At 35.2% G+C, this 27,031-nt stretch overlaps 1 protein-coding gene and 2 long non-coding RNA genes across 3 annotated transcripts; all 3 read right to left on the reverse strand.

Moving 5' to 3' along the window:
• Positions 1 to 19,565: 19,565 nt before the first annotated feature.
• LOC149216935 (glyceraldehyde-3-phosphate dehydrogenase GAPCP1, chloroplastic-like) lies at positions 19,566 to 23,519 on the reverse strand. Its single transcript, XM_089390086.1, has 7 exons — positions 23,371 to 23,519; positions 23,111 to 23,208; positions 22,247 to 22,389; positions 21,915 to 21,998; positions 21,805 to 21,830; positions 21,633 to 21,674; positions 19,566 to 19,822 (listed from the first exon to the last, which is right to left on the reverse strand). Exons 1-7 carry the CDS (start codon positions 23,444 to 23,446, stop codon positions 19,566 to 19,568), a joined length of 726 nt encoding a protein of 241 aa, XP_089246212.1. The 5' UTR covers positions 23,447 to 23,519.
• Positions 23,520 to 23,630: 111 nt separating this feature from the next.
• On the reverse strand, positions 23,631 to 23,939 carry LOC149216936 (uncharacterized). Its single transcript, XR_016250599.1, has 2 exons — positions 23,826 to 23,939; positions 23,631 to 23,729 (listed from the first exon to the last, which is right to left on the reverse strand). It is a non-coding gene; the product is annotated as an uncharacterized LOC149216936 (long non-coding RNA).
• Positions 23,940 to 24,365: 426 nt separating this feature from the next.
• Positions 24,366 to 24,827, reverse strand: LOC149216937 (uncharacterized). The gene is made up of 2 exons (XR_016250600.1): positions 24,550 to 24,827; positions 24,366 to 24,402 (listed from the first exon to the last, which is right to left on the reverse strand). It is a non-coding gene; the product is annotated as an uncharacterized LOC149216937 (long non-coding RNA).
• Positions 24,828 to 27,031: the final 2,204 nt, after the last annotated feature.

Genomic DNA, 27,031 nt, shown 5'->3' on the forward strand with positions numbered 1-27,031 from the left:
TGAAACCCAATATCAAAATGGACATAAACTCTCAAATATAATTTATTAAAGACATAAAATATTTATATGATAACTTCTCATACTTCACTCTCACACCTCTACATACTTACATGCCTCATGGGCTCACTTATACAAATGGATTAGAACCCAGATAGGTTATAGATCCTAAACTAACTCCCAAAATATCTCTCATGATCCATAAAAGTTCTCATCTAATCCCTTATCCCTAGATAAGAGCTAAGTAATCAAAAATAATCTCAAACCTTCCAAAATACTCTCGAATCTTCTCCTATTTACAAGAATTATCATTTTCTCCTAAAACTATAGAAAAAATACATTAATTAATTAAATCCTAACTTTGTAAACCAACTCCCTTAGTAAACATTTGACCTAGGTTAGATGCATCTACATCACTACGAATATACAAATGTTTTGCATATACAGAAGTTGCACATATACAAAATTTATGCGCATATACAGAAGATACACATATACAAAATATGTGTGTGTGTGTATGGAAGATATGTGCATATATGGAAGTTGTGCATATATGTGTATATTTTATATATGCACATTTTCCATATATGTGTATCTTCCATATATGCGCAACTTCCATATATGTGTATCTTTTGTATATGCGCAACTTCCGTATATGCGCATATCTTCCATATATGTGCATCTACTGTATATGTGAAACTTATGTATATCTTTCTCTCCATCATTATTTTTTTGTAGACAGACTAAGAACTGCAACTACATATTGTTTTGGTGATGATGACCTAGTGCTATCAAGTAAGAGGTAGAGAAGCTACACATAAGCACTATCAAGTCCCCAATGTACAACCAATCTTATTGAAACAAAGCTTCTAGTGTATTATATTTCAAGGGTAAATCCTATGAAAGAATCAACATATTGTCATTGTCTTTAAACTATCTTAAAGTAAGACATTTATATGCCCTATACTTAAATATTGCACGATGCACCTAAGGCATACTTCCCTTATAATTATGTTTTGGTGTTAGAATCTTTATAAATATGGATAAACTAAATTTGGAATTATGTTTAATGATTTAAACCTTTGAGGAAAATGTATTATTACTTTTTTCAATAGGAACTAATTTTTTTTTAGAATAGGTAGCATCAATTAGATATGTTTCGATTACACCATATACAACTATTTCATCAATTCTATACACTAGATACAACTACTTCATAAATGTACAAACATGCCAGTTACAACATGTCCATTGATACTTTAACTAATGAAACTTGGGAAACCAAATTTTCACCAAGCCACTTGAGCTAAGGTCATTTCAATCTTTCATCCTCTCTTTGGGTGTAACCACAAGTTCAACCAGTCAAGGTGTCCCATGGGTCTAGGGAAGCCTCATTGGAATTGAACCTTTCCCAATGGTGAAAAACTCATATCTTTACACCATTGGAGTCCTGTAAAATTTTCCCCTTATATAACACATTTTGAGAAGGAGTTGTTATCATTAGGACAACCAAGATAGTTTCAACATTCTCCTAACTTACAAGGCATTAAGGATGCACATGGTACAAACAGGCTGTCAAAAAAGGAGAAATGCAAAGCTTAGTTAGTAGCAAAGGGTTATTCCCAGTTACAAGGAATTAAATTTGTTGATATTTTTTCTCTTGTTCCTAAGTTTACTTCTATTATATTTCTTATATCTATTGTACTGCTTTTGATCTTGAAGTAGAACAAATGGATGTGAACATAACATTCCTTTGTGGGGATCTAGAAGAAGAAAACTACATGAAGCAACTAGAAGGATTTGTTGTGAAAGGAAAGAAAGAGTCGATATGCATGCTAAAAAATTCCTTGTATGGGTTAAAGCAATCACCAATGATGTTGTATCAAGAATTTGATACTTATATATTGGGACTTGAAACATCCCCAATTCACCCAATTGGGGTGATGCAACCGACACCAACACCATTACCATAATCATAAAAGATACATATACATAACATGACATAATAACATGCAATAAAAACCATAAAAGATAAACCATGGGCATGCATAAAATAAGTTTCAAATACTTATATGTTAAAATATGTCGATCAAACTATGGAAGTTGGGATAACATTATTTTTAGCAAACATCAATACAAGGTCATGGTCGGGCTTCGCTATCAAAATAGACAACTATGATCTGGAAAAGTTTCCTTGGGCAGGAAAAAAAGGAGCTTGAGCTCCTCACAAGAATTTTGAAAAGACACAACCCCCATCATATAGTTAAAGAGCATTGCAAGTATATGAAACTCTTACATCCATATGAACATTAGTCTCTCCCTAAGAACTCGTGTTCCAAGACATGCTCACATATGAAGAGTTATGGAACAAAATGCAATAGAGAGAATATTATGACTTGCTTCCTATCCACTACCCCAAAATAAGGCAAAGGGAAAAACAAAGAAAGAAATTCCCTTCAAAAGTAGAGGCCCTTTGAAAGGCCATAAATGAAGAGAAAAGGCTTAAAGCCAAGGCCCTTGAAAGGAAAATATTTCAAGCCGAAATGAGAATAGAACAACAAAGGTTGGCCGAGACCAAAGCCTTCATTGTTGATCAAGTAACTCTTCATGATGATGAACGAAAAACATAGACAAATGTATCTAACCTTCCAAGATTCATACTTGATACAAATGCTCAACTATGAACACATTCATTATATGTAAGCATAGTTTTGTTTGTAAGTTAAGGTCCCACCTACAATGCTCATGTTGGCTCCCAATTTTTATATACACACATATATTAAAGTGCACATATATGAAAGCAAAATTTTGTATGTGTGTGACTTTTGTAATTGCACACAAATATAACAACATGCATATCTAAAAGCCACACATGTAGATATGGAAGTGCATATAGGAAAATATTTATAAAATCTTATTGTCATATTTGTTGTTCTCCTAATACTTCAAATTTTTATAGGTACTCTATAAATGGGATCTCATGCAAAATGAGGCCATGCATGCCCACCACTTGTCATCGGTGAATGCGTTAGTTAAATGAAGTGTCAAAAACATTAGCATATTTTCATAAAATAAAAAAACAAATTCTTTTTTAAAAATTCAAATTTCCTATATGCACTTTCATATAGCACTTCAGTTCTAGGGGCTTTAATGGAATCCATATGACCAAGTGCAGGGAGAAGAAATTTAATAGGTTGTTCACCTATTAATTTATATTTAGATCCAAGCTTAAACTTTAATACACTATATTTCTATATACCCGAAGGCCCAAATAACCTATTACGCGTGAAATCAAGACCATTTTTGGAATGTCAACATTTTTTTTTTTTTTTTTTTTTTTTTTTTTTTTTAAATTTAATTTAATTTAATTTTTTTATTTTTATTTTTATTATTTATTTATTTATTTATTTTTTTTTTTTATGAATTCAGATCATGGATTCAATCTCATGTGCATGCTACCCACGTACCCTACACCATAGGATTCCTACATGGCCTGGTATAGTCCTACTTGAAAAAATTAAAATAAAAAGAAAAATTCTACCAAACCAATCCTAGCGCGAGTCTCGAGACTTCAGAAGTTGTCATGTTGAAACTTTGAGAACCAATCAAAACTTTCCACTTGGTTCCCTTGCCATGTCATGTCTTCCATGTCACTACCACATTAAGAGTGCTCCAAGAAAACTCTAAGTGTCCAAGAGTATGAGAGAGAGAGAGAATAGAAGAGAGCTCCACCAAAACCTGTCAAAAGCTTGAGCAAAAGCTTGCCAACTGATCCTTAGAAGCCTATTTATCAATGAGGCCTCTATTTTCTTCAATTTCCATTATTTTCCTTCATTTTCCTCCTCACATGCAACCTGTGACCTTTCACCTTCCTTTTCTCCTAATTTCCATTATTTTCATAAATAAAACCATTTTGTCTTTCCAAAGCCTTTGTCATTTCCTTTGTCTTTATATCCGTGGCTTTTGTATATGGAAATATGTATGGAATATGGTCTTCATATATGCACAACCTCTATATATGCACATATATATGGAAGCAATTATATACAGAAGATGGCTTCCGTATATGCATAACTTTTATATATGCACATAGATATGGAGGCCATCTATGTTGTGCATATATAGAGATTGTGCATATATGGAGGTCATCTTCCATATATGCACACTTCCATACATATGTGCATATACAAAAGCCACACATATAAAGAAGTCACCTTATGTATATGTGCAGATTTTGTATATGCATATCTATATAGAAGCATGCATATATGGAAGATAGCTTCCATATATGCACAACTTCAATATATGGCTTCGGTATATGTGTATCTTCTATAACATAGATATGGAATTGCACATATATGGAATATTTCTTTCGTATATGCATGCTTCCATATCTATGTCGATGTATAGAAGTTGTGCATATACAAAAGTTGTGAATATACGGAAGCCATATTCCATAAATGAACGCTTCCACATATATATATATGTGTGTGTGTATACATAAGTTGTGCATATACAGAAGTTATACATAAGACAACTTCTGTATATGCACAACTTTTGTATATACATTCATATATATGGAAGCGTGCATATACAGGAGATGACTTCCATATATATATGCATATACAGAAGTTGTGCATATATGGAAGCTATCTTCCGTATATGCACTCTTCCATATATATATATATATATATATATATATGCAAGTCATATTTTGTATATGCACATAGATATGGAATCATGCATATACGAGAGATGGTTTCCATATCTATGTGCATATATAGAGGTTGTGCATATATGGATGCCATCTTCCATATATGCACACTTCCATACATATGTGCATATACATAAGCCATGCATATAAAGAAGCCATCTTTCATATATGTGCATATTTTGTATATCCACATATATATGGAAGCGTGCATGTACGGAAGATAGCTTTAGTATATGGCTTATGTATAAGTGAATCTTCTATAGCATAGATCTTGAAGTGGGCATATACAAAAGATGACTTCCATATCTATGTGTATATATAGAAGTTGTGCATATATGGAGGCCATATTCCATAAATGCATGATTTCATATATATATTTAAATATACAAAAGTTGCACATATATAGAATTCATCTTCTATATATATTTGATTTTTGTATATACTGCATATATAGAAAATGAATTTTGTATATGTGCAGATTTTGTATATAGACACATATATATGGAAACGTGCATACATGAAAGATGGCTTAAAGTTCCATCTTATAATTGAATTCAGACCATCTCGGGATGCACTGAGGCATCTAGTAATCAAGCCCTTTGTTGCGCATCACATTGGATTAATAACTGGATATAGGATACATTTGGATAATTTGTTTATATCTAGGCATCTGGGCCTCCACAAGTGCAACCGAGAAATTCTTAAGAAAACAGTCAGATCTATATTTCCTTACCTTAGCCAACATGTGGACCCCAACAGAATGGTGATATAGATGGCATGATAGGTGGGTCTAGGTGGCAGAGGACATCAACGTGGCAACCAAAGGTGATGACATGTGACACTCATTTTTTTCACTTTTAGGTGGTTAATTGGATAGGTGGTAGATGACACATGGAGGTAGCAGAGAATAACACATGGAAATGTGTTGACTTGGAAGATTAGGTGGCAGTGACATCGAAGTGATGACATGGAAGAGATGATGTGGCAGTGACATGGAAGACATGACATGGCAAGAGAACCAAGTGGAAAGTTTTGATTGGTTCTCAAAATTTCCACATGAGAACTCCCGAAGTCTCAGGACTTGCATTGGGATTGGTTTGGTAGAATTTTTCTTTTTATTTTAATTTTCTCAAGTAGGACCATACCATGCCATGCAAGAATCCTATTGTCTAGGGGTGTAGGCAGCATGCACATGAGATTGAAGTCATGATCTGAATTCATCAAAAGCAAAAGAATTTGGTTGAGGTTCCAAAAATGGTCTTGATTTCGCGCGTAAGAGGTTATTTGGTTATTTGGGCCTTCGGGTATAAAGAAATATAGTGTATAAAATTTTAAGCTTGGATATGAATATAAATGAATAGGTGAAATACCTATTAAAGTTCTTGTCCCTGCACTTGGTCATATGGATTCCATTAAAGCCCTTAGAACTGAAGTGTTATATGAAAGTGCATATAGGAAATTCAAATTTTTGAAAAAGAATTTGTTTTTTTATTTTATGAAAAGATGTTAATGTTTTTGACACATCATTTAACTAAATCATTCACCAATGACAAGTGGCGGACATGCATGGCCTCATTTTGCATGAGATCCCATTTATAGAGTACCTATAAAAATTTGAAGTATTAGGAGAACAACAAATATGACAATAATATTTTATAAATATTTTCCTATATGCGCTTCCGCATATACATGTGTGGTTGTTAGATATGCATGTTGTTATATTTGTGTGCAATTACAAAATTCACACATATACAAAATATTTCTTTCATATACGTGCACTTTAATATATGTGTGTATATAAAAATTGGGAGCCAACATGACCATTGTAGGTGGGACCTTAACTTAGAAATGAAACTATGCTTAAATATCAAAAAGAGATTAAATATATTGACAGTTTCATATGCAGGAATGAAAGCGCATTTATGAAAGTGGATTTCTCTATATCTGCTTGCATATCTATATGCATATACAAAAGTGCTTGCATATACAGATGGCTTCTAACGTTGAAAGGGGTTGAGTTTGGGGTAGTTGTTTTCGTCTGCTTCTCTTTCTTGCTAGAGACTGACGTAGGGTGAGAGGTATGGTGACAAAAATCACATGGGTGAACTTCTCATGGGGCTTCTTACTCAAAGACATAGTAAATGGTTTGAGGCATCTCATCCACTATCGGAGTAGCAAGGAGTGTTGGTGTCACCATATTGGATTGATGGAGGGCCTCTAATGCATCCTGTCAGGTGTATCCAACCATCTACCACCTCTCAACGTATCTGAGACCTGATATCATATTCCTCATTAGTCCTTTCCTCTTGCCCATGGATGATCCTCAACTATTCTTGTCTCTGCAAATTTGATAGGCTATGAAGGATTACTGCATTACCTTCTACTTGATTTTCCTGAGCTTTGACAAGTCTTTCCTGTGACTCAATCAACCTGTTATTGTCTGCCTTGCAACTTCTGATCTTTTCCTTCAAACTTCTCAGTGTATCTGCTAAATCAAGAGAATACTCATCTCCTTTCTACTCGGATGATCTGTAAGGAGAGTCACGTGAATTGTAATCCACCATTCTGCTCGTCATCTCTGATCTTTTATCGCCTACAAACATGCCATGTTAGATAAACCAAATATAGACATAATCAAATCATACCTTAGTGTGTTTCATGGGAGGCTATCCTGTATGCAAAATCAATTGATATTAGCATAATATACATAATGACACCAACACCATCATGATGACACAATTGCAATAATGACCACCACAATGCATGTCTAACCTACTATGCATGATAAACATAATAATCACAATGCATGCACAACCAACACATTGAAAACTAACATGCATGCAGATAACAATCACATTCACCAGACTCTTCAGCCCAATGACTCTTCAGCAGACCTGCCTATTAAAGGCACACCGACCACACTTTAATGGTTGTCATACAAATTCTAATTTTCCTTCCTTGGACAAGCAAGGCACCTCTTTCCCCAAGCAATTTGACCTCCCTCAGACCTCTTGGTGTTGGGAAAAATACTGAGGGGAGGGGGGTGGGTGAATTAGTATTTTAAACTCACTTTAAACTTTTCATTTAATATTCTTCATTTTGTACGCTACTGTCATTTATGCAAACCACGTATATACATGACTTCTATGAAGTAAAGCCGCGTATATTCAATTAACTAACTTTTCGTATGTTCCATCAAATATTCATCTTTAACTAGTGCATCATTATGTCATTATTCATTTATTAAGAAGAAACCATGAGAAGTAAAGAGAAGATAACACAAAACATAAGCAACACACATAGAACACCGAGATTTTATGTGGAAACCCAATGTGGGACAAAACCATCGTTGTCATCGTCTTTGTCTTCTTCTTTTATTACAAAGGAAAACATATTACAATCTTGTATTGGCGCAGACTCATACCAGTATGCAGGGACCCACCTGTAGAAGGCTACAACCTTCTCTCATTCTCCAACACCCATTGGAAGGGAGCTCCAACCCCCTGATCTCGTTTATCATCTCCTACCCCTTGCAAAAATTCTCCAGCTACTACTCGAAGGAAGCTTCGACTCCCTCACTGAAGGCTCCAACCCTCAACACCTCTTGTGGACCACATTTCATAATGTTTCATACTAGATCCACCTGACTCAACACATCAAAACTGTAGGCCACCTTTCATCATATTTTCATATTGGACCCACTTCCATCATTAAGCTCAAACCAAGTAACAATTGTAAAACCAATCACTGAATCAAATCACCCAATCATTGAACCGACTGAATCATCAAATCAATCACTGAATCAAATCACCCAATCATTGAACCAACTGAATCATCAAATCAATCACTGAATCTTTGTCAACCAATGCAACTAGATCAAAGAAATTCATATCAGATCATATCAATGCATAACCACTCATAAGTATACTAGACCATATATTATTCATCACAGAAACCAAATGTTGTCACTGTAAACCCTGATCAAACACATGTCAGAATGTATATGCTACTTCTATGAAGCACACCTGTGTATGTACACGATTCCTCTGAAGATGACCTGCGTACAAATCTCAATATATTGATAGTTGAATATGAATCACTGTAATACTGAAATAACCACTGAACCAATTACTAAATCAATCACAGATCATTGAGCTAATTACATATCACAACACAGTAACATCTTTACTAATCAACATTTCATTCCATAACCAACTCAACTCAACCAGTACTGTCAAACACAGATTATCATGATAGAGACATCATTGACAGACAACAACAAACATAACATAACAGATCAAATGTCATCAACAAGCCATACTGCAAAACCCTAGAAGACATACGTGACTTCCATAAAACATATCAATGTATGTATGCAACAACCATGCATAACACCCATGTACAAATTCTGAACACACTGAAAAGCATATATATTCTATGAAGTCTTTTCAGTGTGTTTAGAAAAGCGTATATATATTCTGCGAAGTCTTTTCAGTGTGTTCAGAAAAGCGTATATATTCTGCGAAGTCTTTTCAGTGTGTTCAGAAAAGCGTATATATTCTGCGAAGTCTTTTCAGTGTGTTCAGAAAAGCATATATATATTCTGCGAAGTCTTTTAAGTGTGTTCAGAAAAGAATATATATTCTGCGAAGTCTTTTCAGTGTGTTCATAAAAGCGTATATATTCTGCGAAGTCTTTTCAGTGTGTTCAAAATCAATACGTGGGTGTTATGCATGGTTGTTGCACATTAACTACAATCTTGTATACTATATTTTTCTAACATTTGTTTCAAAGACAATAATTAATACAATGAGGAAGATTTTTAGTTTTTGTTATGAAAGAAAAGATAATTCAAAGTTGTTCTTGGGTGCATTCTTGTATGCTATGTTTATATGCATTTGTTCCAAAGTCAATAAGTAATACAATGAGGATTTTTTTTTAAAGAGAAAATATTGGGAAATGGATGACATTGGTGGTTTAGTAGAGCTTCACGGTTCAAGAACTCTTTCTTATTTGGAAAATATCTTACAACCAAGAGTCTATGGAGGCCAATAACTAATGATGATTATTAGAGAAAAGTCATAGAAGAAATATGAATAACTCATATATCTTTAAAAGAACGAACAATAGATTAACTGATCAATATTTTAGAAACTTAAGAATGCTTGCTACCCTTAGGTTTATGGTATTGTAAGATGAATAATTGTGAATTGAAAGAAAATCAAATAGGCCTAGATCCCTAGATAATTGGAACATAGGAAATCAAACACATAAATAACCTTAGAAGGGAACATAGGAAATAAAACACATAAATAACCTTTGAATGATTCTATTTGAGAAAGGACAATGACTACTCACATTGGTTAAATTTTATGATCAAGAGATAATGGAGGCTTATCTAAACAATATCATTGAATGTATTTCTAAATATTTCTTCTTCTCATAAAAAAATGGATATAAATTTTGTATTTTTTTCTTCTCCCAATAAAGTTGATGCTTAAAATATTTGATTGTTTCATAGATAAATTATAAAAAAAAATACATGGGTTAAAAATTCAATTAATTATTTGCCTAAGAATAAGGATGCCTTAATATATGTCAAATTGGTGTAAATACAATAATTATGTGGGCCATGTTAGAGCCTTACTGGAGCCTATCGGAAATTGAGACCACTCCGATATGGTCCTTACACCATTACTAAGGCTGCAGGAGACAATGCATTTGAGCTCAGCATTCCCCCATTCCTTGGCCTGCACCCAGTGTTCAATGTGGACCGCCTTCGACCATACTTTCCACCATTGCTAGACACATCCGACATTGTAGAACAGCTCACACCCACAGAATTAAATCTAGATGGCATGGAACAAGCTGCAACTAATCGAATCATGGAAACACAAATCAAGAACACTCGCCAACAAAATATCCAACTGTATCGGGTTGTCAAAGCAGGCCAACTCCTTCACCAGGGTAATTGGCTCACTAGGGACCAAGTTCAGCAAAAGTTTCCTCATCTCATGGAGGAACTCAACGCAATGGGGACCATTGCTTCCTAAGGGGGGAGGAATGATCCAGGTGGATATTGGTGGCCACCTGCCAAGTCCACCTGGACCCCCACCATTGTTTCTCTCAGCATTTTTAGTTTCCTTAATTGTAGCACAACTTACTATTTTTAGTAGTTTTTTGGGTCCTGAACTTCCGGAGCCGTTTTGAGGCCCTAAACTACTTTTTTGGGAAACCTGGGGGAAAAATGGGTCCATGGACCGATGTTGTCCTTCCCAAAGTGGTAGTGATTGGATAGATCTTTCTAACGAGCTATTGTACTCGTCAAACGAAGATTGTATGCCAAAGTTACGACCCCGGGAAGTTGATGTATCAATTTACCCAAACAGGGTCCACAGTTTGGCATTTCATCTTCTAGGGTTAGGTTTTGGAATGTTAAGGGTTTTCCATTGTTTCTCAACAATAAATAGGCCTTCGAGCCTCATTGTAACACAGTTCGGAGGCATGTAGCCACCACATCTCTTCTCATAGATAAACTACCATCGCCCTAGCTAGTTTATTTCCATTACTGTTTGTAAGCATATATCCGTATTTTACACTAATTAAATGAAGTATTATTTCTGCTACATATCTATGTTTATGGTTATCTTTGTAATTTGTTGCATTCCTATTTAAGTCCCGATCATGGATGGACACTCTTTGTTTGGCTCTTGGTGGAGCATAAAAGGATTGGAATGCAATCATTACCACTTCCTAGATTCATCTAATTGAGGAGGTCTAACTTTAAAACTTTTGGGAAGGTTTCACCCCATTCTATCCAAAAATTTAGTAGCAAATGGGAGGACACTTTATGAAAGGATTTTAGATATCATCATGTTGGTATTTTTGAGTATTATTGTAAAATGTGGCTCTTTATTCTATTTTGAGAATACATATAGAATCATATTATTGATTGCTAAGTAATATGAAATGGAAACTATATCCAATTGTAATCATCCATATTCAGTTTATCACAATATTTTTCTAAAAAAATCATTATTTAATGATACTCTAACACATAGGTTTTTACTCAAATAATTATTATAAATTTAGTTGTTATTTTCAAGGATTAAACCATACAACACAATTTGTATATATTAATCTTATTTTTTGAAAGACTCTATTATCATTTTGAATATTATTTGTTCTTTTAAATTTCATTTTGTTAATACATTTTTTTTGTTTTGAGGTTTATTGTTGATCTCAAAATTCCCCTAATATTTATTTACTCAAATAATTATTATAAATTTAGTTGTTATTTTCATGGGATTAAACCATACAACACATTTTTTTATATATTAATCTTATTTTCTAAAGACTCTATTATCATTTTGAATATTATTTGTTCTTTTAAATTTTATTTTGTTAATACATTTTTTTGTTTTAAGGTTTATTGTTGATCTCAAAATTCCCCTAATATTTATTTACTCAAATAATTATTATAAATTTAGTTGTTATTTTCATGGGATTAAACCATACACCACAATTTTTATATATTAATCTTATTTTCAGAAAAAAAATAAAAAAAGAAAAAAAAAACAACAACAACAACAATGGGAATTTAAGGAGAAATTAATATCAGACAAACAAAATGATATTTAGAGAACTATTTATATCCATATAACTTGATTTTTTTCAAAAATGTGAAATTCAAATTTATGTTATGCAAATAAAAAAAAACTTTATTTTACATAAATAATAAAATCTAAATTAATTATAATACATTTGTTTCTCTCATGTGTTATAAATAAATTTATCCTCACAATTTTTACCCCTCCAAACTTCATTAATATAATTTTATGAAATAAAAAAATAAAACTTTTAAACTATTTCTTCTTTACCTATACCCACACATAAGTTATTAACTAATATCTAATATTTTCATTATTTATATTTTATTAGTTTTCTACTTTTCTATATAAAATATTTAAAAAATTTATATTTTAGCGTCATGTCTTTAGTTATTATTCATGTGGCGGTAGGATATAAGGCATAAATGCGTTGACTGTGAATTATTTTAATTTGACAAAAAAATAAAATGGCGTGTATAATGTTTTTTTTTTGCTTGTTAAGACTAACCTACGCACCCACAGGGATTTGAACCGGTGACTTATCGCAAGGAGTGCCTTAACAGCGTACCCATTCACCGTCAATCCAAAGCCCCGTGGGCTTGGCGTGTATAATGTTAACTTTATATCTAAAAAATAATTTATTTTATTGAATTATTTTTAAACAGTGATTGCTTGTGTCAGGGCTCCTCTTATTATGTTATGATGACATTGTATTCTGCCAGCATATGGTTGACTGGAGCTACAGTTAATTCGCCTCCCCAAAAACAAATTACCTTAAGACACATGTAACTGTAGGCCGATTTGGTAGGATGACAGAGACATTAACTGTAGGATGATTTGATAGATGACAGGGACATTGAAAGTACATAGGGGCAATTTTTATTTTCACCTCTATATAGCATTATAAATGCCTTCTGACGAAGGAAATAGCGCTTGCTTGCTCTCTCCCGCCACGCTCCATTAATTTGTTCACGTGCTTATGCTCCATTCATTTTGTTCACGTGCTGTCACCCATAAAGCGAACGTCAAAAGAAATTTATAATACTATAAAGATGGAAATAGAAGTTTCCAATCGTTTGTATGATGATTAATAGTTATCGCGATATGATATGAATTTGTGGGAGGACTTCAGCGGCTGGAGATAGACGACGGCCGGGTTGAAAATCCATGTATTACGATCCAAGTTCCGACTGCCATATATTTCAACAACAGTCTCTTTCTTCCAGTGAGAACATGAGCTCAGGTGAAAGAATCGTTCGGTAATGTTTCCATGGCGCAGATTCCTTGTTCTAGCCTTCAGCTATATCGTCATACCACTTTTAACTGCACAGGCCACCATGGGGGAGGATCTTCGACATACCAGTTTCGTGCTCAACGGATTCAAAGGAACCAACTTCATTTTCGAGGCGGATGCTTCGCTCATCCGCTCCCAAATTATAGTACTCATTTAAGACTCCTGTGCATTTTAGCTATTGTAAAATTTAATCAATAATATAATGTCTGTTTGGTTCATTCCTTATCTCTCAATTTCATTATTCGTCCCTCCTCTTCACCATTTGAATAATACGAATGAATGCAACCTGCATTTGAATCTGACCTGCATGAGTCTGACCTCCTGGTTGGTTTCTAATTCTATTTCAGAGCGCGGATATCCCTCGTAGCTGTCAATACTCGGGCTGTGATTAAATATACGATTTTTGGGGGACTTTGGCTACGAATTGGCAATTGTAGTCGAATTCAAATTAAGGATTTCAATTTTGTGTGCTGCAACTTTTCTGGTAGTAATTTGCAGTTTGAATGGTATTGCATTTATTTTACCAAGGGATCCTTGAACATTTCTCAAAGTTTAGAGTTGCATCTGCGTAAGCTGTCTGATTTGAGGCTACGAATCCATTTCTCTGTGCCCCAGTTTCCACTTAGTGACATCTGGCAATTCTATAACATCGCATGATGTCATGCTCCATTTTCGATCTCTACAACTGGATTCATTGAGCATGGAAAGAACTCAGCAAGTCAATTCGGTTCACCAGCTTGGCAAGCCAAGTTTACATTTTTGTCAAACTCGGTGAGTTGTTGCCAAGTTTGCTGAGTTTATTGAGTTATTCCAGAGTTTACTTTGTTTTCCAAATATGCCAGACTTTTGCAGAGTTCTACTTAGATTTGTCAAGTTATTTGCAACTTTTCTCAAGTTGCTGAGTTGACACTCTATTTCTGGGTTTTTTTACTGAGCAACTGATAGAAATCAGAGGCACACAGCTCTTGAACACAACACACAAACACTGAACACCAAAACATGCTTCCATTCATCGATTAACAGGTATATATACAAGCTGGAGAAGTTTCTGGATATCAATTCAGGTGGTGGCTTCCTGAAGAAGCTTGCCTATTTTCAACGATTTCTAGAATCAACATTTAAATCGTTGTTGAACATTGGTAGCGGGTAGCTGGAATTACTTAGTTTCTTCCAACACTCCCCCTTAATTCCAACAAGACACTATACTCTTAATTTTCATGCCCGCTGGTCTAAGTCTCAGCTAGGCTTATAACATAATTTGGATTTTCTACAATGTACAACTTATTTCTACACATTTCAAATTTAGCCTTTCCAAGAGGGTTGGTGAATATATCAGCCACATTTTCATTTGTATTACAATGAGAAGTCAATTTCTTTTGATTGCAATTTTTCTCTTACAAAATGATGTTGTGTCTCAATGTGTTTTGTCCTTGCATGATATATAAGATTGTTTTCCAATTTAATAGGCTTTGATTGTCACATCTTATTACTAAAGGTGCTTGTTGTGTTTCTCCAACATCTTCAAGTATCCTCCTAAGCCATATTGCTTCACAGGTAGCACTGCATAATGCTTTATACTCAGCTTCAGTGGATGACAATGAAATAGTTAGTTGTTTCTTACTGCTCCATGATATTGGTCCTGAACCAATATTGAACACGTATCCAGTAGTAGATTTCCTATCATCTGGATTTCCTGCCCAGTCAGAATCAGAATAACCTGCCAATTCAACATCAAATTCATCAGTATACATAATACCAAAATTAAGTGTTCCTTTTAAATATCGAAGAACTTTCTTTGCTACTTTCCAGTGGCTTTCACAAGGCTTAGCCATGAACTGACTAAGGATGCTGACAGAATATGCTATATCTGGCCTGGTAGTGGTGAGATAGTTCAAACTTCCCACCAGTTGACAGTACATAGTTCCATTTACCTCTTTGGTTCCATCATCACTGCACAATTTGACATTCTGTTCTAAAGGAGTAGATGTTGCCTTGCATTCAATCATATTGAATCTTTTAAGGATTTCCCTTGTATATTTGCTTTGTGTGATCAATGTATTTCCAGGCTCCCTCCAAACTTCAAGACCTAAAAAATAATGCAATTCACCAAGATCCTTCATCTCAAATACATGTGACAACTGAGTTTTAATTTCTTTACTCAACTTGCATGCATTTCCTGTTATGATAAGATCATCAACATATACAGATATTAAAGCAAAATTCTTGTCTTCATCTTCCTTGATGTATAAATTAGGATCATTCTTGCTTCTCATAAAAGAAAGAATCAATTTTCACATACCATGATCTTGGTGATTGTTTCAAGCCATATAAAGCTTTCTTTAACTTGCAAACCAGATGCTCCTGTCCTTGTTTTACAAACCCTTCAGGCTGAACTAAATAAACTTCTTCTTTTAACTCACCATTCAAAAATGCAGATTTGACATCTAACTGATGCATTTTCCAATTATATTTTGTAGCTAATGCAATCATGATTCTAATTGTGTTCAACTTAGCTACAGGTGCAAAAGTATCTTCATAATCAATTCCCTCCTTTTGTGAATATCCTTTTACAACCAATCTAGCTTTATGTTTATCAATACTTCCATCAGCGTTAAATTTAGATTTATAAAGCCATTTGCATCCTATGGGAACTTTGTTTTTAGGCAATTCTGTTAATTCCCATGTGTCATTCTTCATTATAGAGTTATATTCTTCATTCATTGCATTTCTCCATTCTTCATATTCTTTAGCTTCATCATAGATTGAAGGTTCTACAACATTCATAACAAGGGACATTAATGCATAATATTTATAGTTTATAGGTACCTAACTTTGACGTGATGACCTTCTTGGAGTTTTACTGCTTTCATCTTTCTTTTTGTTTTGTGGAGTCCCCTCTCCTCTTCTTGGAGTATCATGACTACTTGATGCTCCTTGCTCTTCAGCTTGTATTTGTTCCTGTGCTTGTTCCTATTCTTGTTCAACACTTATATCTATTTTGACATAATCATCAATAGCATGCCATACACTAGTATTATTTATTTTATGACCTTCATTTGCATTCTCATGAAACAACACATCCCTACTTGAAAGCAGTCTATGAGTATTGAGATCAAACAACTTGTATGCTTTCTGATTATCACAATAACCAATAAATATGCACTTAATTGACTTTGCATCAAGTTTTCTTCTTTCATATTTAGGAATGTGAGCAAATGCCTTGCAACCAAAAACTCTTAAATGATTCACTTTTGGTTTGTACCCATAAAATGCTTCAAAAGGTGTTTTAAGCTCTAAAATTTTGGTTGGACTCCTATTTTTCAAATAAACGACAGTATTAATGGCTTCAGCCCAAAAAACATTAGAGATATTTTTACCTTGAAGCATACTACATGCACATTCAACTAGTGTTCTGTTTTTCCTCTCAGCAACTCCATTTTGCTGAGGTGTATGTGGTACTGTAAATTGTTGCAGAATCCCATTGCTTTTACAATATTGATTAAATTTTCTTGATTTGAATTCTCCCCCTTGATCAGATCTCAAAATTTTGATGTAATTACTAGTTTGTTTTTATACCATACTCTTAAATTCTTTAAAGTACTAAAAAACATCACTCTTCTTTCTTATGAAATAAACCCATGTATACCTAGATCTATCATCCACAAAAATAAGAAAATACCATGCTTCACCAATAGATCTAGTTTGCAAAGGTCCACATACATCAGTATGAATTAATTCAAGTATTTACCTTTGCCTTTTTTCTTTATGGATAGGAAATTCCTCCCTATGTTGCTTGCCAAGTACACATGCTTCACATTCAACATGATCATTCTTCAAGACATGAAGCCCTTCAACCATAGTGTTCTTTTGAAGTAGCATTAAATATTTGTGATTTAGATGTCCATACCTTTGATGCCCTAAATCTACTGTTGATATTGCTGTAGATGCCAATGCTTGATAACTTTTCCTAGTCACATCCAGCGTATACAAGCTTCCAACTCTGGTTCCTGTGGCAATAACCTTGTACTGATTTTGAATATCTTTCACTACACACTGTGATTTAACAAATTCCACCTTCAAATCTTGGTCAGTAATGGTAGAAACAGAAATTAAATTCTTTTTGATATCAGGAACATACATCACATTATGGATCTGTTTCTCTTGTCCATTAGGCAAATTCACACCTATTACTCCATAACCTTGAACTTTAAGTGATCTGTTATCTCCTAGACAAACATATGTTCCATCAATGTTTTCATGATATTCATCAAACCATTCCTTATTACAAGACATATGGAGTGATGCACTAGAATCAATAAACCAAGAATTCTTATCATCATTTTCTATAGACAACGCAGCATCAGAAACAAACAATTTAAGATTTTTAAATCCATCACTGATTGAGGTATCTTTGTCCACAAAATTTCCAATATGCCTTCTGTTTCTTTGCCTAGACTCATTATATTTCATTTTATAACAATCTTTAGAATGATGCCCAGGTTTGCCACAATAATAACACTCATCATTTCTCTTTGGAAATTTAGACTGTGTCATACCTTTTTGTTTTGCTTGAAACTTGCCTCCTTTGTTCTTGTCCCATGGCTTGCCTCTGTATGGATATTTGCCCTTAGCCACCAATGCCAAATCTGAACTGCTAGAGCCCAAATTAAAGCTCTTCATCCTCTCCTCCTCTTGTAGAAGAATTCTTGTCAATTCATCAAATGTAGGGGGTTTCTCTCTAGCTGCAAGACTTGAAACAAAAATTTGATAATTTTGCACTAAGCCATTTAATATGATGGTGACTAAGTCAGTATTAGACACCTTTTCACCAATATCTCCTAACTTATCACTTAAATCTTTGACACGAGATATGAAATTGCTTATATTTTCATTTGCTTCCATTTTTAGAGATAAAAGCTTAGTCTTCAAAAACAAGATTCGGTTTGTATTTGTTGTTTCATACAAACCCTTCAACATATCCCATGTCTCTTTTGATGTCTTGCAATATCTGATGTGAGGAATAATGTTGTCATTTACGGACATATGCAACAATACCTTTGCTTTTGTTTCGCTTCTCTCCCAATCTGGAATAGAACCTGCAACAGTGGCTTTGGGATCATCCCCACTTACAATGGACCACAAATTATTTCCTTCTAAAATAGTCATTAACTTGAATTTTCAATTCACATAATTTTCTCCATCAAGTTTGGTGGATTCATTCATATAATTATCAAGCAACAAATTTGCCATGATGAAAAAAAAAAATTCCTCCAATCACCAAAATGCCACCAAATCTAAATCCAAATGCACCAAATTTCACTAAATCTCACACATGCACAAAAAATTTGTCTTTAACAGTTTCAATGTTTCCTTACTCAATAATAAAGTGTCAAGATAAACCAAATTTCCAACAAGAAATACCTCGACTCTTATTTTTTTGTTTATCACATCCACTATATTGGCACCTCCACAATCCTCTTTATACTATGAACAACATATATCTATAAAAACAATCCATTACCACATTTATATGCCACGTATGCATAAATGCTTGATAGAGTTTAAGGCTACTTGGCACATAGCAGACTTAGTCACAGAATCACAAAAAAAAACTCAGCCAACCTCCCCGTCTGTACAATATATATATATATATATATATATATATATATATATATATATATATATATATATATATATATAGATATAAGCACTAACTCACAGCATAAAAAAAACATAGATGACATGCGCGTTACAGTGACAGATTGACCATAATCAGCTAGATGTTGTTTTCTTTTGCTGGAATACCACTGCAAAGATTGGAAACACCAAAACCAATACTAAAACAGGTCCACACAACTATATTTCATTATCAGAGTTGCCAAGCATAAACATAACAGATTTCAAAAAAAAATTCTTCACAACTTACTCAAAACTCCTCGCCAGTCCACACTCACCGCACCAGAGGGTTCTTACACACAAGCAAATAGACTGCAACTTTACAGCAGCGAAAACTCCGCAGTAACCTTAGTCCTTGGTCCAAATCACCCTTCCAAACAACCGTCTCTCTGAGACTTCTTTGCAACACGCCCTCAACACACTGATCTCTCACAAGCTCACACATGGACCTCGGGCTCTCAACGCTGAACGAGGCTCCGATACCATGACAGAGATTAGAGGCACACAGCTCTTGAACACAACACACAAACACTGAACACCAAAACATGCTTCCATTCATCGATTAACAGGTATATATACAAGCTGGAGAAGTTTCTAGATATCAATTTAGGCGGTGGCTTCCTGAAGAAGCTTGCCTATTTTCAACGATTTCTAAAATTAGCGTTTAAATCATTGTTGAACATTGGTAGCGGGTAGTTGGAATTACTTAGTTTCTTCCAACAGCAACCACAGTACAAAATGCATTTTCAGCGGTTTGGCATTTTCGTATTTTTTTCTCAAATTCAAGCTAATATACTTGGTTGAATTGAACCAATTAGATTTTAAATAAATAAATTTATATATAATAAAAAAATTAATAAAATTTAATTACTAATGTTAAACTATAAAAGAACAACAATTTTTTTGGTCAAACAGAATTAATAGTCAACTAAAAAAATTGAATGCTAGACATATATAATAAGCCTTTTCAATATTCAATTATTATGAGCAATGTAGCTCTTGTTCAAATGTGATGGTTGGTTCATATATTTCAAAGTTCAATAATTAAACTAACCACAGTAGTTGGTTCATATATTTCAAAGTTCAATAATTAAACTAACCGACAAGATAGGCTAGATATACGACCTTGTTTTATTTTATCCACATAATCACATATTTGAAATAAAGAGATGAGTTTTAATTAAGTCTAAATAATTTTATAAACCCGCGTTTGGAAATGGAGGAAGCAAAGTGTTTGGCAATGGAGGAAGCAAAGTTTTGAAAGCGAATCTAATCCGAAACAAAACTCAGTGTACTATGTTCCAGTTATTAAACCATTATCTGCACATGCTTTTTGAGCTTTTATTACCTCATACCTGCACCCACGCTTTCAATAATTACACATATCTATTTATTAACTATTAATTATGGTTGTGCCAGCACTTCTCACTGACGATATCAAATAGCCGTTAGCTGGAAAATGAGGGCAAGCCTACTCGGAAATATGGTAATGAAGTTACATGCATGCTCATGGTAGCCATGCAGTAATCCATGTGCTTCGTCTTTATGGAGAGATGCAGAGGATGTACTTAGGGGCATTAAATAACGCATAGCATAGGAAATAAGACTTATCCATAGATGTCACTTGGTCTACATAGGCTGCCAATGCGGCTCATCAAGGCCTAAATTGTAACGATAATATTATCCTCTTGTGTTAAATAAAGATAAATAAACAAGTGATAAGGTTATAAAGATAAACAAGGACTGCTGCGAGGCAGCGAGTCCCTGCATCAAGTTATTTAAGGTCTACTGACTCCCGGGCACCTGAGTTTGTGAAGCTGAGTTAGTACATGCTATCTTAAGAAATAGAAAGCCAAACAGCAGCAGCAAAAACAACTTGTTAAGAGTTCAAAACACTTTCGAAAAGGTAATGTTGGTTCAACTACTAAGTCATTCAAGCAAATGGTTTGTTTACATATGCCTTATGGTTTCAGCCACAGGAATCAAAACGAACAGATTATAACATAACACACATCGACCAAATGAGGCTAGACAGAATGTCAGCCAGAACCCAAGTAGGCAAACTAAAGCCATGTGTGAGATCAAGTCCACCACTCGGTTGCTGTAGAAGCAATGTCAAGCTTATTAGTCCATATCATTAACAAAACAAATCTCACACTGAAAATGCCAAATACCTTGGCATCTACTAACAGATTACACGTGTTTCACAAATGTAGAACTCAACGCTATACCAGCCTTAGCATCAAAGATACTCGACGTGTAAAGGAAAACTTGAAAATTCAGCCGTTTATCTAAAATACAAAACCAAAATTCCACTAAGTTATTTCATGCAAGTTCTTACCTTGCATCGCCTGCAAAATCATTCGAAACGACAACTCGGTTGCTGCAGAAGCAATATCAAGCTTATTAGTCCATATCATTAACAAAACAAATCTCACACTGAAAATTCCAAATGCCTTGGCATCTACTAACAGATTACACGTGTTTCGAAAATGTATAACTCAAGGCTATACCAGCCTTAGCATCAAAGATACTCGACCTGTAAAGGAAAACTTGAAAATTCAGCCGTTTATCTAAAATACAAAACCAAAATTCCACTAAGCTATTTCATGCAAGTTCTTACCTTGCACCGCCTACAAAATCATTCGAAACGACATCTTCATCAGTGTATCCAAGGATGCCTTTTAGCGACCCTTCAGATGCGGCCCTGACCATGTATACAACACATTATAATACTAATCAAGGCTTTAAAATATGATACTAAGAGTGATCAGAGAAGAAGCATAGTTAAGGCTCCAAGATGATTAAGAGTAAAAATATGACACTAAGAGTTATCAGAGCAGAAACCATAAGCCATAATCAAAGCTTAATTAAAGATGACACTAAGAGCACTCAAAGCAGAAACTATTTTGGAACAATATAATGTTTTATCGTGGCAAGGTAAAAGGACAATACTTCATTGCTGCTTTTATATCATTGTAAGATGCTGGTTTCTCAAGGCGACATGTCAGATCCACAACTGAGACATTGGGTGTTGGTACACGGAAAGCCATTCCAATTAGCTTTCCATTCAACTCTGGAAGGACCTTCCCAACTGCCTGTAAAATATAATGTCGAAAAGTCACCATAGATATCCTATAATCTCGATCATTATTCATTGCAAGCCTTACAAACAGCAAATTCCACTTAGTTCAACATATATAAAGGCAATAAAACTAAATGAGAGAGAGAGTCGAAACAGGGGAATTAGAAAACAACTCTTCCCAAGTGCTAGCTTTTGAGTTTGAAGAAAGATCCTGGCTAAAGGATCTTATATGACTCTTTGATTCTGACAGAGGAGGATCTGATGTAACTACATCTTATAATAACCCTGGATAGTGTTATGACCTTCTAAGCTTAAGTCTGAAACTCTTTTACTAATGATTTGAATTGGCCATGATAAAAAGACGAGAATAAAATTAACTAGCTAGGACAAGGTTAAAGTGGATACCGATTGCGCATGAATTGCTTTTCTGACATAGGGATTATTTGCCCAAATGTCCGAAAGAGAATATTTGTCCTGTTTTGCAGTATGAACCATTCTGTTGGTAGAATGTGTTAGAAAAGATCAAGTATAACAACTGCAATTATGAAAAAAGTAGAATGTATTAGAAAAGATCAATTATAACAACTGCAATTATGAAAAAGGGGATGAAATGTGTAACTTTACACAAAAGCATATCAACGTTACAATAAGGAAATACTCAGGCAACTTGAAACATATCCATGAAATTTTCCATCAATCTATATATAGAGGCCCTTTCAGTCAGATATGCATACCTTTGCAGCACCAGTTGAGCTTGGAATGATATTTTGTCCAGCACCACGACCTCCACGCCAATCCTTCATAGATGGACCATCTACTGTCTTCTGTGTAGCTATTTATAGAAATTTCATTTCTTTGTCAGATATATACATTTAACAAAAAACAAATTACAGGTGCGAGAACTGAATACACATCAGATAATAACATAAGAAATTCATAACAACTTTATTATCATTTTAAATTCAGGACTTAAAACAAAGAGGCCCATGCCTACCTGTTGTTGCATGAACAGTGGTCATGAGGGCCTCAGCAATACCAAATTCTTCATTCACCACCTGTAGCCAGTCCATGAGTATTCGTTTCAGTTTTTACGGTGAGCTAATTTTGACACATAGTTATGACTCAATGACAATGTTTGCAGGAAGTACATTTGTCGATGGAAAAATATAGATGCAACAATCTTAAGTACATTTGTCGATGGAAAACTATAGATGCAAACATAAAAAATACAAAAATTACCACAAAAAATATACCTTAAGATGTGCAGAAGCCTTCTCGGTTGTTGTAAAAGCTCCAGATGATTCTACAACATACTCAGCTCCATAGTTACCCCAGGGAATCTCTGAAGGATCCCTGTAGCAGTGGTTTCCAAGAGATCATAGCATCATTATTCTCTAAATCATAATTATCAGTGTTTATTTACACATTGGTTAATGTTAAGGGGCATACCTTTTAGAATTGACAGTAATACTGTGACCATCAATTTCAAGAGTCGTATCATCAACAATATTCAAGCTCCCTTTGGATACCCCATGAGTTGAATCATACTTAAACATGTAAGCCTGCCAGCCACAACCGCAAAACAGAAGTTTAGTCAAATTTCGGTCAATAGGAATGCTACAGTAATTCTGTAAAAAAAAATTCAGAACGGTATAAGGCACAAGAACAAATTCCATCAAGTTAAAGTTCAAAGTATGCACTGAAATTAACCCAAGGAACTTGCTCAATGTAGAGAAATTATCCTACAGCAATTGCTTGCATGCTAAGTAACAAATTGCTAGAGTCAAGCACACCTTAGAATCCAGAGAAATAAAGTCACTTAAACAAAAACATCGTCATGCAAAAGCAGCCTCCCAATACGACCAAATCCTGTACACAGAATAGTTTTGATCTTACTTGTTTGATCGTGAATATTCTCAGTGTGGGTTACATATCACAATCTGATTAGAATATTTATACATAGGAAACAATAAGTAAAGGTACTCACCATTTATTCCTATCTTGGTCCTCTCCTTTCCCGAGGATCCTACAAAAATAATGAATGATTAAATTTTTTTAGTAATTACTGAATCCAAATGCAAGACATTGCCCACGACAAAATCTGTCAATCTGATTTATTTCCTGTTCTAGTTCTAAAGAAGACAACACAGAGAATGGGCTTGCTAGTACTTACTTTGAACTCTAGGAGGGGCCTCTGTTGCAGTAGCTCTAACTGGCTGCAAAGTCCTAGCACTCTGACATCTGTTAAGAGAACACGAAAACACATTACCTACCCGTAAAGCGTTGTGAGAATATTGCTCCCTTTAAGGTGAAGATGCCAGTCTTAACATTAAAGAGCAAATTTAACACCGTAAAACTATCACTGGATCTTCAGAACCCACTGCAGCATTAAGCGCCGCACCCGAGATTCCGTAATACCAATAACATAGTTCCAACTTAAACGTAAGGATACAAACACACAATCTTTACTGTTTCAGCAACAACTCAATGTATGCTTACAACTCAGCCCATGGCAATCAACCTGCCGAGATGGATTCAGCAGATCTGCTCAAAAGAATCAATGAGGGTGTGTTTTACACACCCATGGCAAGAAACCGAGAGTCTAACGAGAGATGGTCAGATCAAGACTGGGCAAATACGGACGTGGTAATAAACAGGCTAGTAATAAAAAGAAAAAACGAATAATTAAAAGTTATATAAAAAATTATTAAATAAAATAATATGACAATTAGAATATATAAATATATAAAAGTCGCCACAGCTGGACCGCTGGAATTCATGCTACCGCATGGATACCAAGTGTCGCGTTACCTGCACCCTAAGATCGCCATGATCGAGCGACGAAGCTGGAATACGTTGTAAGTAAAGATAAGAAATCAAAGAACCATCCAGTATATGCCGTATAGGAATACCTGGGATGTTTCAGCCTGTGTGTTGATCCTGACGGTACAGAAAAGCCAGAGACATATCAATCTGTGGTGACTCAACCAATTCCCCCATATCTTCCTCTTCTTCCTGTTCTGGGTTCATCTTAATGACTTGGGAGTAGGTAGGTGATGTTGTGAACGACTTGCTTTCTTTGCGCTGTTAGACAACAAATTCCATGCCTTCAGAAAGATGGAATAATCTGTGAATTGCATGCAGTGTTTAGCAGTGGCTGAGCGGTTTTTTTGGCTCATTCTGATACCAAACCCATTGCTGCTTCGATGATCTCTTCAGCTCCGGCAATTGCAGTTACCTTGGTGGACGAAGACGACTTGCAGAGGTTTGGCAATTGGGTTGAACGCGGCGCATTCTGTGAAAGAGGGCAGGAACCATGGTGCGCAACACCATTCTGATAGGTAATAGCCCTGAAAAACCTGCTTCCGTTCTGTTCAACAGGAAAATGATTAGCTAAAATAAAAGTTAAAATGCTCATTTGTTTGCTGAAAACGTAGGATTATACAAATATTACAGACTGGTAGTTATAACTTAATGCAAAAAGAAAGGACTCATAACTGAATGAAGTCGGGCTCCTGGCTAGTAATTTCACCTTAAGAAGCAGGCCTCCATCCAGGAAGCAGACCTGCGTCACGGGAGTGCTTGGAACCTGTTTCCCTGTGGCTATACCTTCCGCTTCCGCGGCTTCTCAGGTTTCAGTACTTCATATGTTCTGCTACGATGCCCTTTCTCTTTCGCACTCCTCGGACAGAGGGCTGAACCTAATTTCTCATCATCACCATCCGCTCAACTGTTTCAGGAACCCGACTCATTGGCATCGTGACCTGACAGACATGAAAAGAAGGCCGCTGCCCATCAGAAATGCGGGAATGGAGTCCCTGACGACCACGCTCGACGCAGTCGACATCGAAGAGAAGAAGGAGCCAAAGATGTCCAAGGTGTCGAAGCCCAAGAGGAATCTGGAAGACATATGGAGGGAAATCCAAGGCGCCAACAATTGGGAAGGGCTGCTTGATCCCATGGACGGCATACTGCGAAAGGAGATCATCAGATACAGAGAGTTTGCCCAGGCCTGTTATGATGCTTTCGATTTCGATCCCTTCTCCAAGTACTGTGGTAGCTGCAAGTATCATCGCAAGGATCTGTGCAGAAGCTGTGGAGTACTCACGCCAACTGGATGGGCTTCATAGCTGTGGCCACGGACGAAGATGAACATAACAGTTTCGATATTAGTTTGCCACTTGTATCCCCATGCATAACCATGCCACTTGTTTTATTTTCTGTATATCTATGAGATCACTGAAAAAGCAATATTAATCTCTAGCATTTGTACCTATCGAATTAATGCTAACATTAAAACAAACCCGTTGACGGTTAGCGAGAATGCAGCAGGCGCGTAAAATCAATTTAAGCTATGGTCGGGCCTCTTCCGCCTCGGGAAGAGGCCAAATAAGATGGCAAAAGTTAAGTTCGAAATAAAACTTTGGTTATCCAGCACAGCGCGTTTGAGAGCGTTTGAAAACTTTGTAATAAGCACAGTATAACACAGTAATAAAACTTGAAACTAATGCTATCTCGGACCCGATCGATTACAATAGTCCCTGCCGAATGCCAGATGGCAGGGACTAATAAGTGATTGATTTCATTGCAACCAATATTCTGGGGATTCTTCTAGGGAGACAGAGGAATTGATCAGACAGTCAAAAGTAACGATA

The sequence above is a fragment of the Pinus tabuliformis genome, chromosome 1_1 (assembly GCF_031772625.1).
Source record: "Pinus tabuliformis cultivar Carrire ecotype Pingquan chromosome 1_1, CPIR1, whole genome shotgun sequence".
NCBI lineage: Eukaryota > Viridiplantae > Streptophyta > Pinopsida > Pinales > Pinaceae > Pinus > Pinus tabuliformis.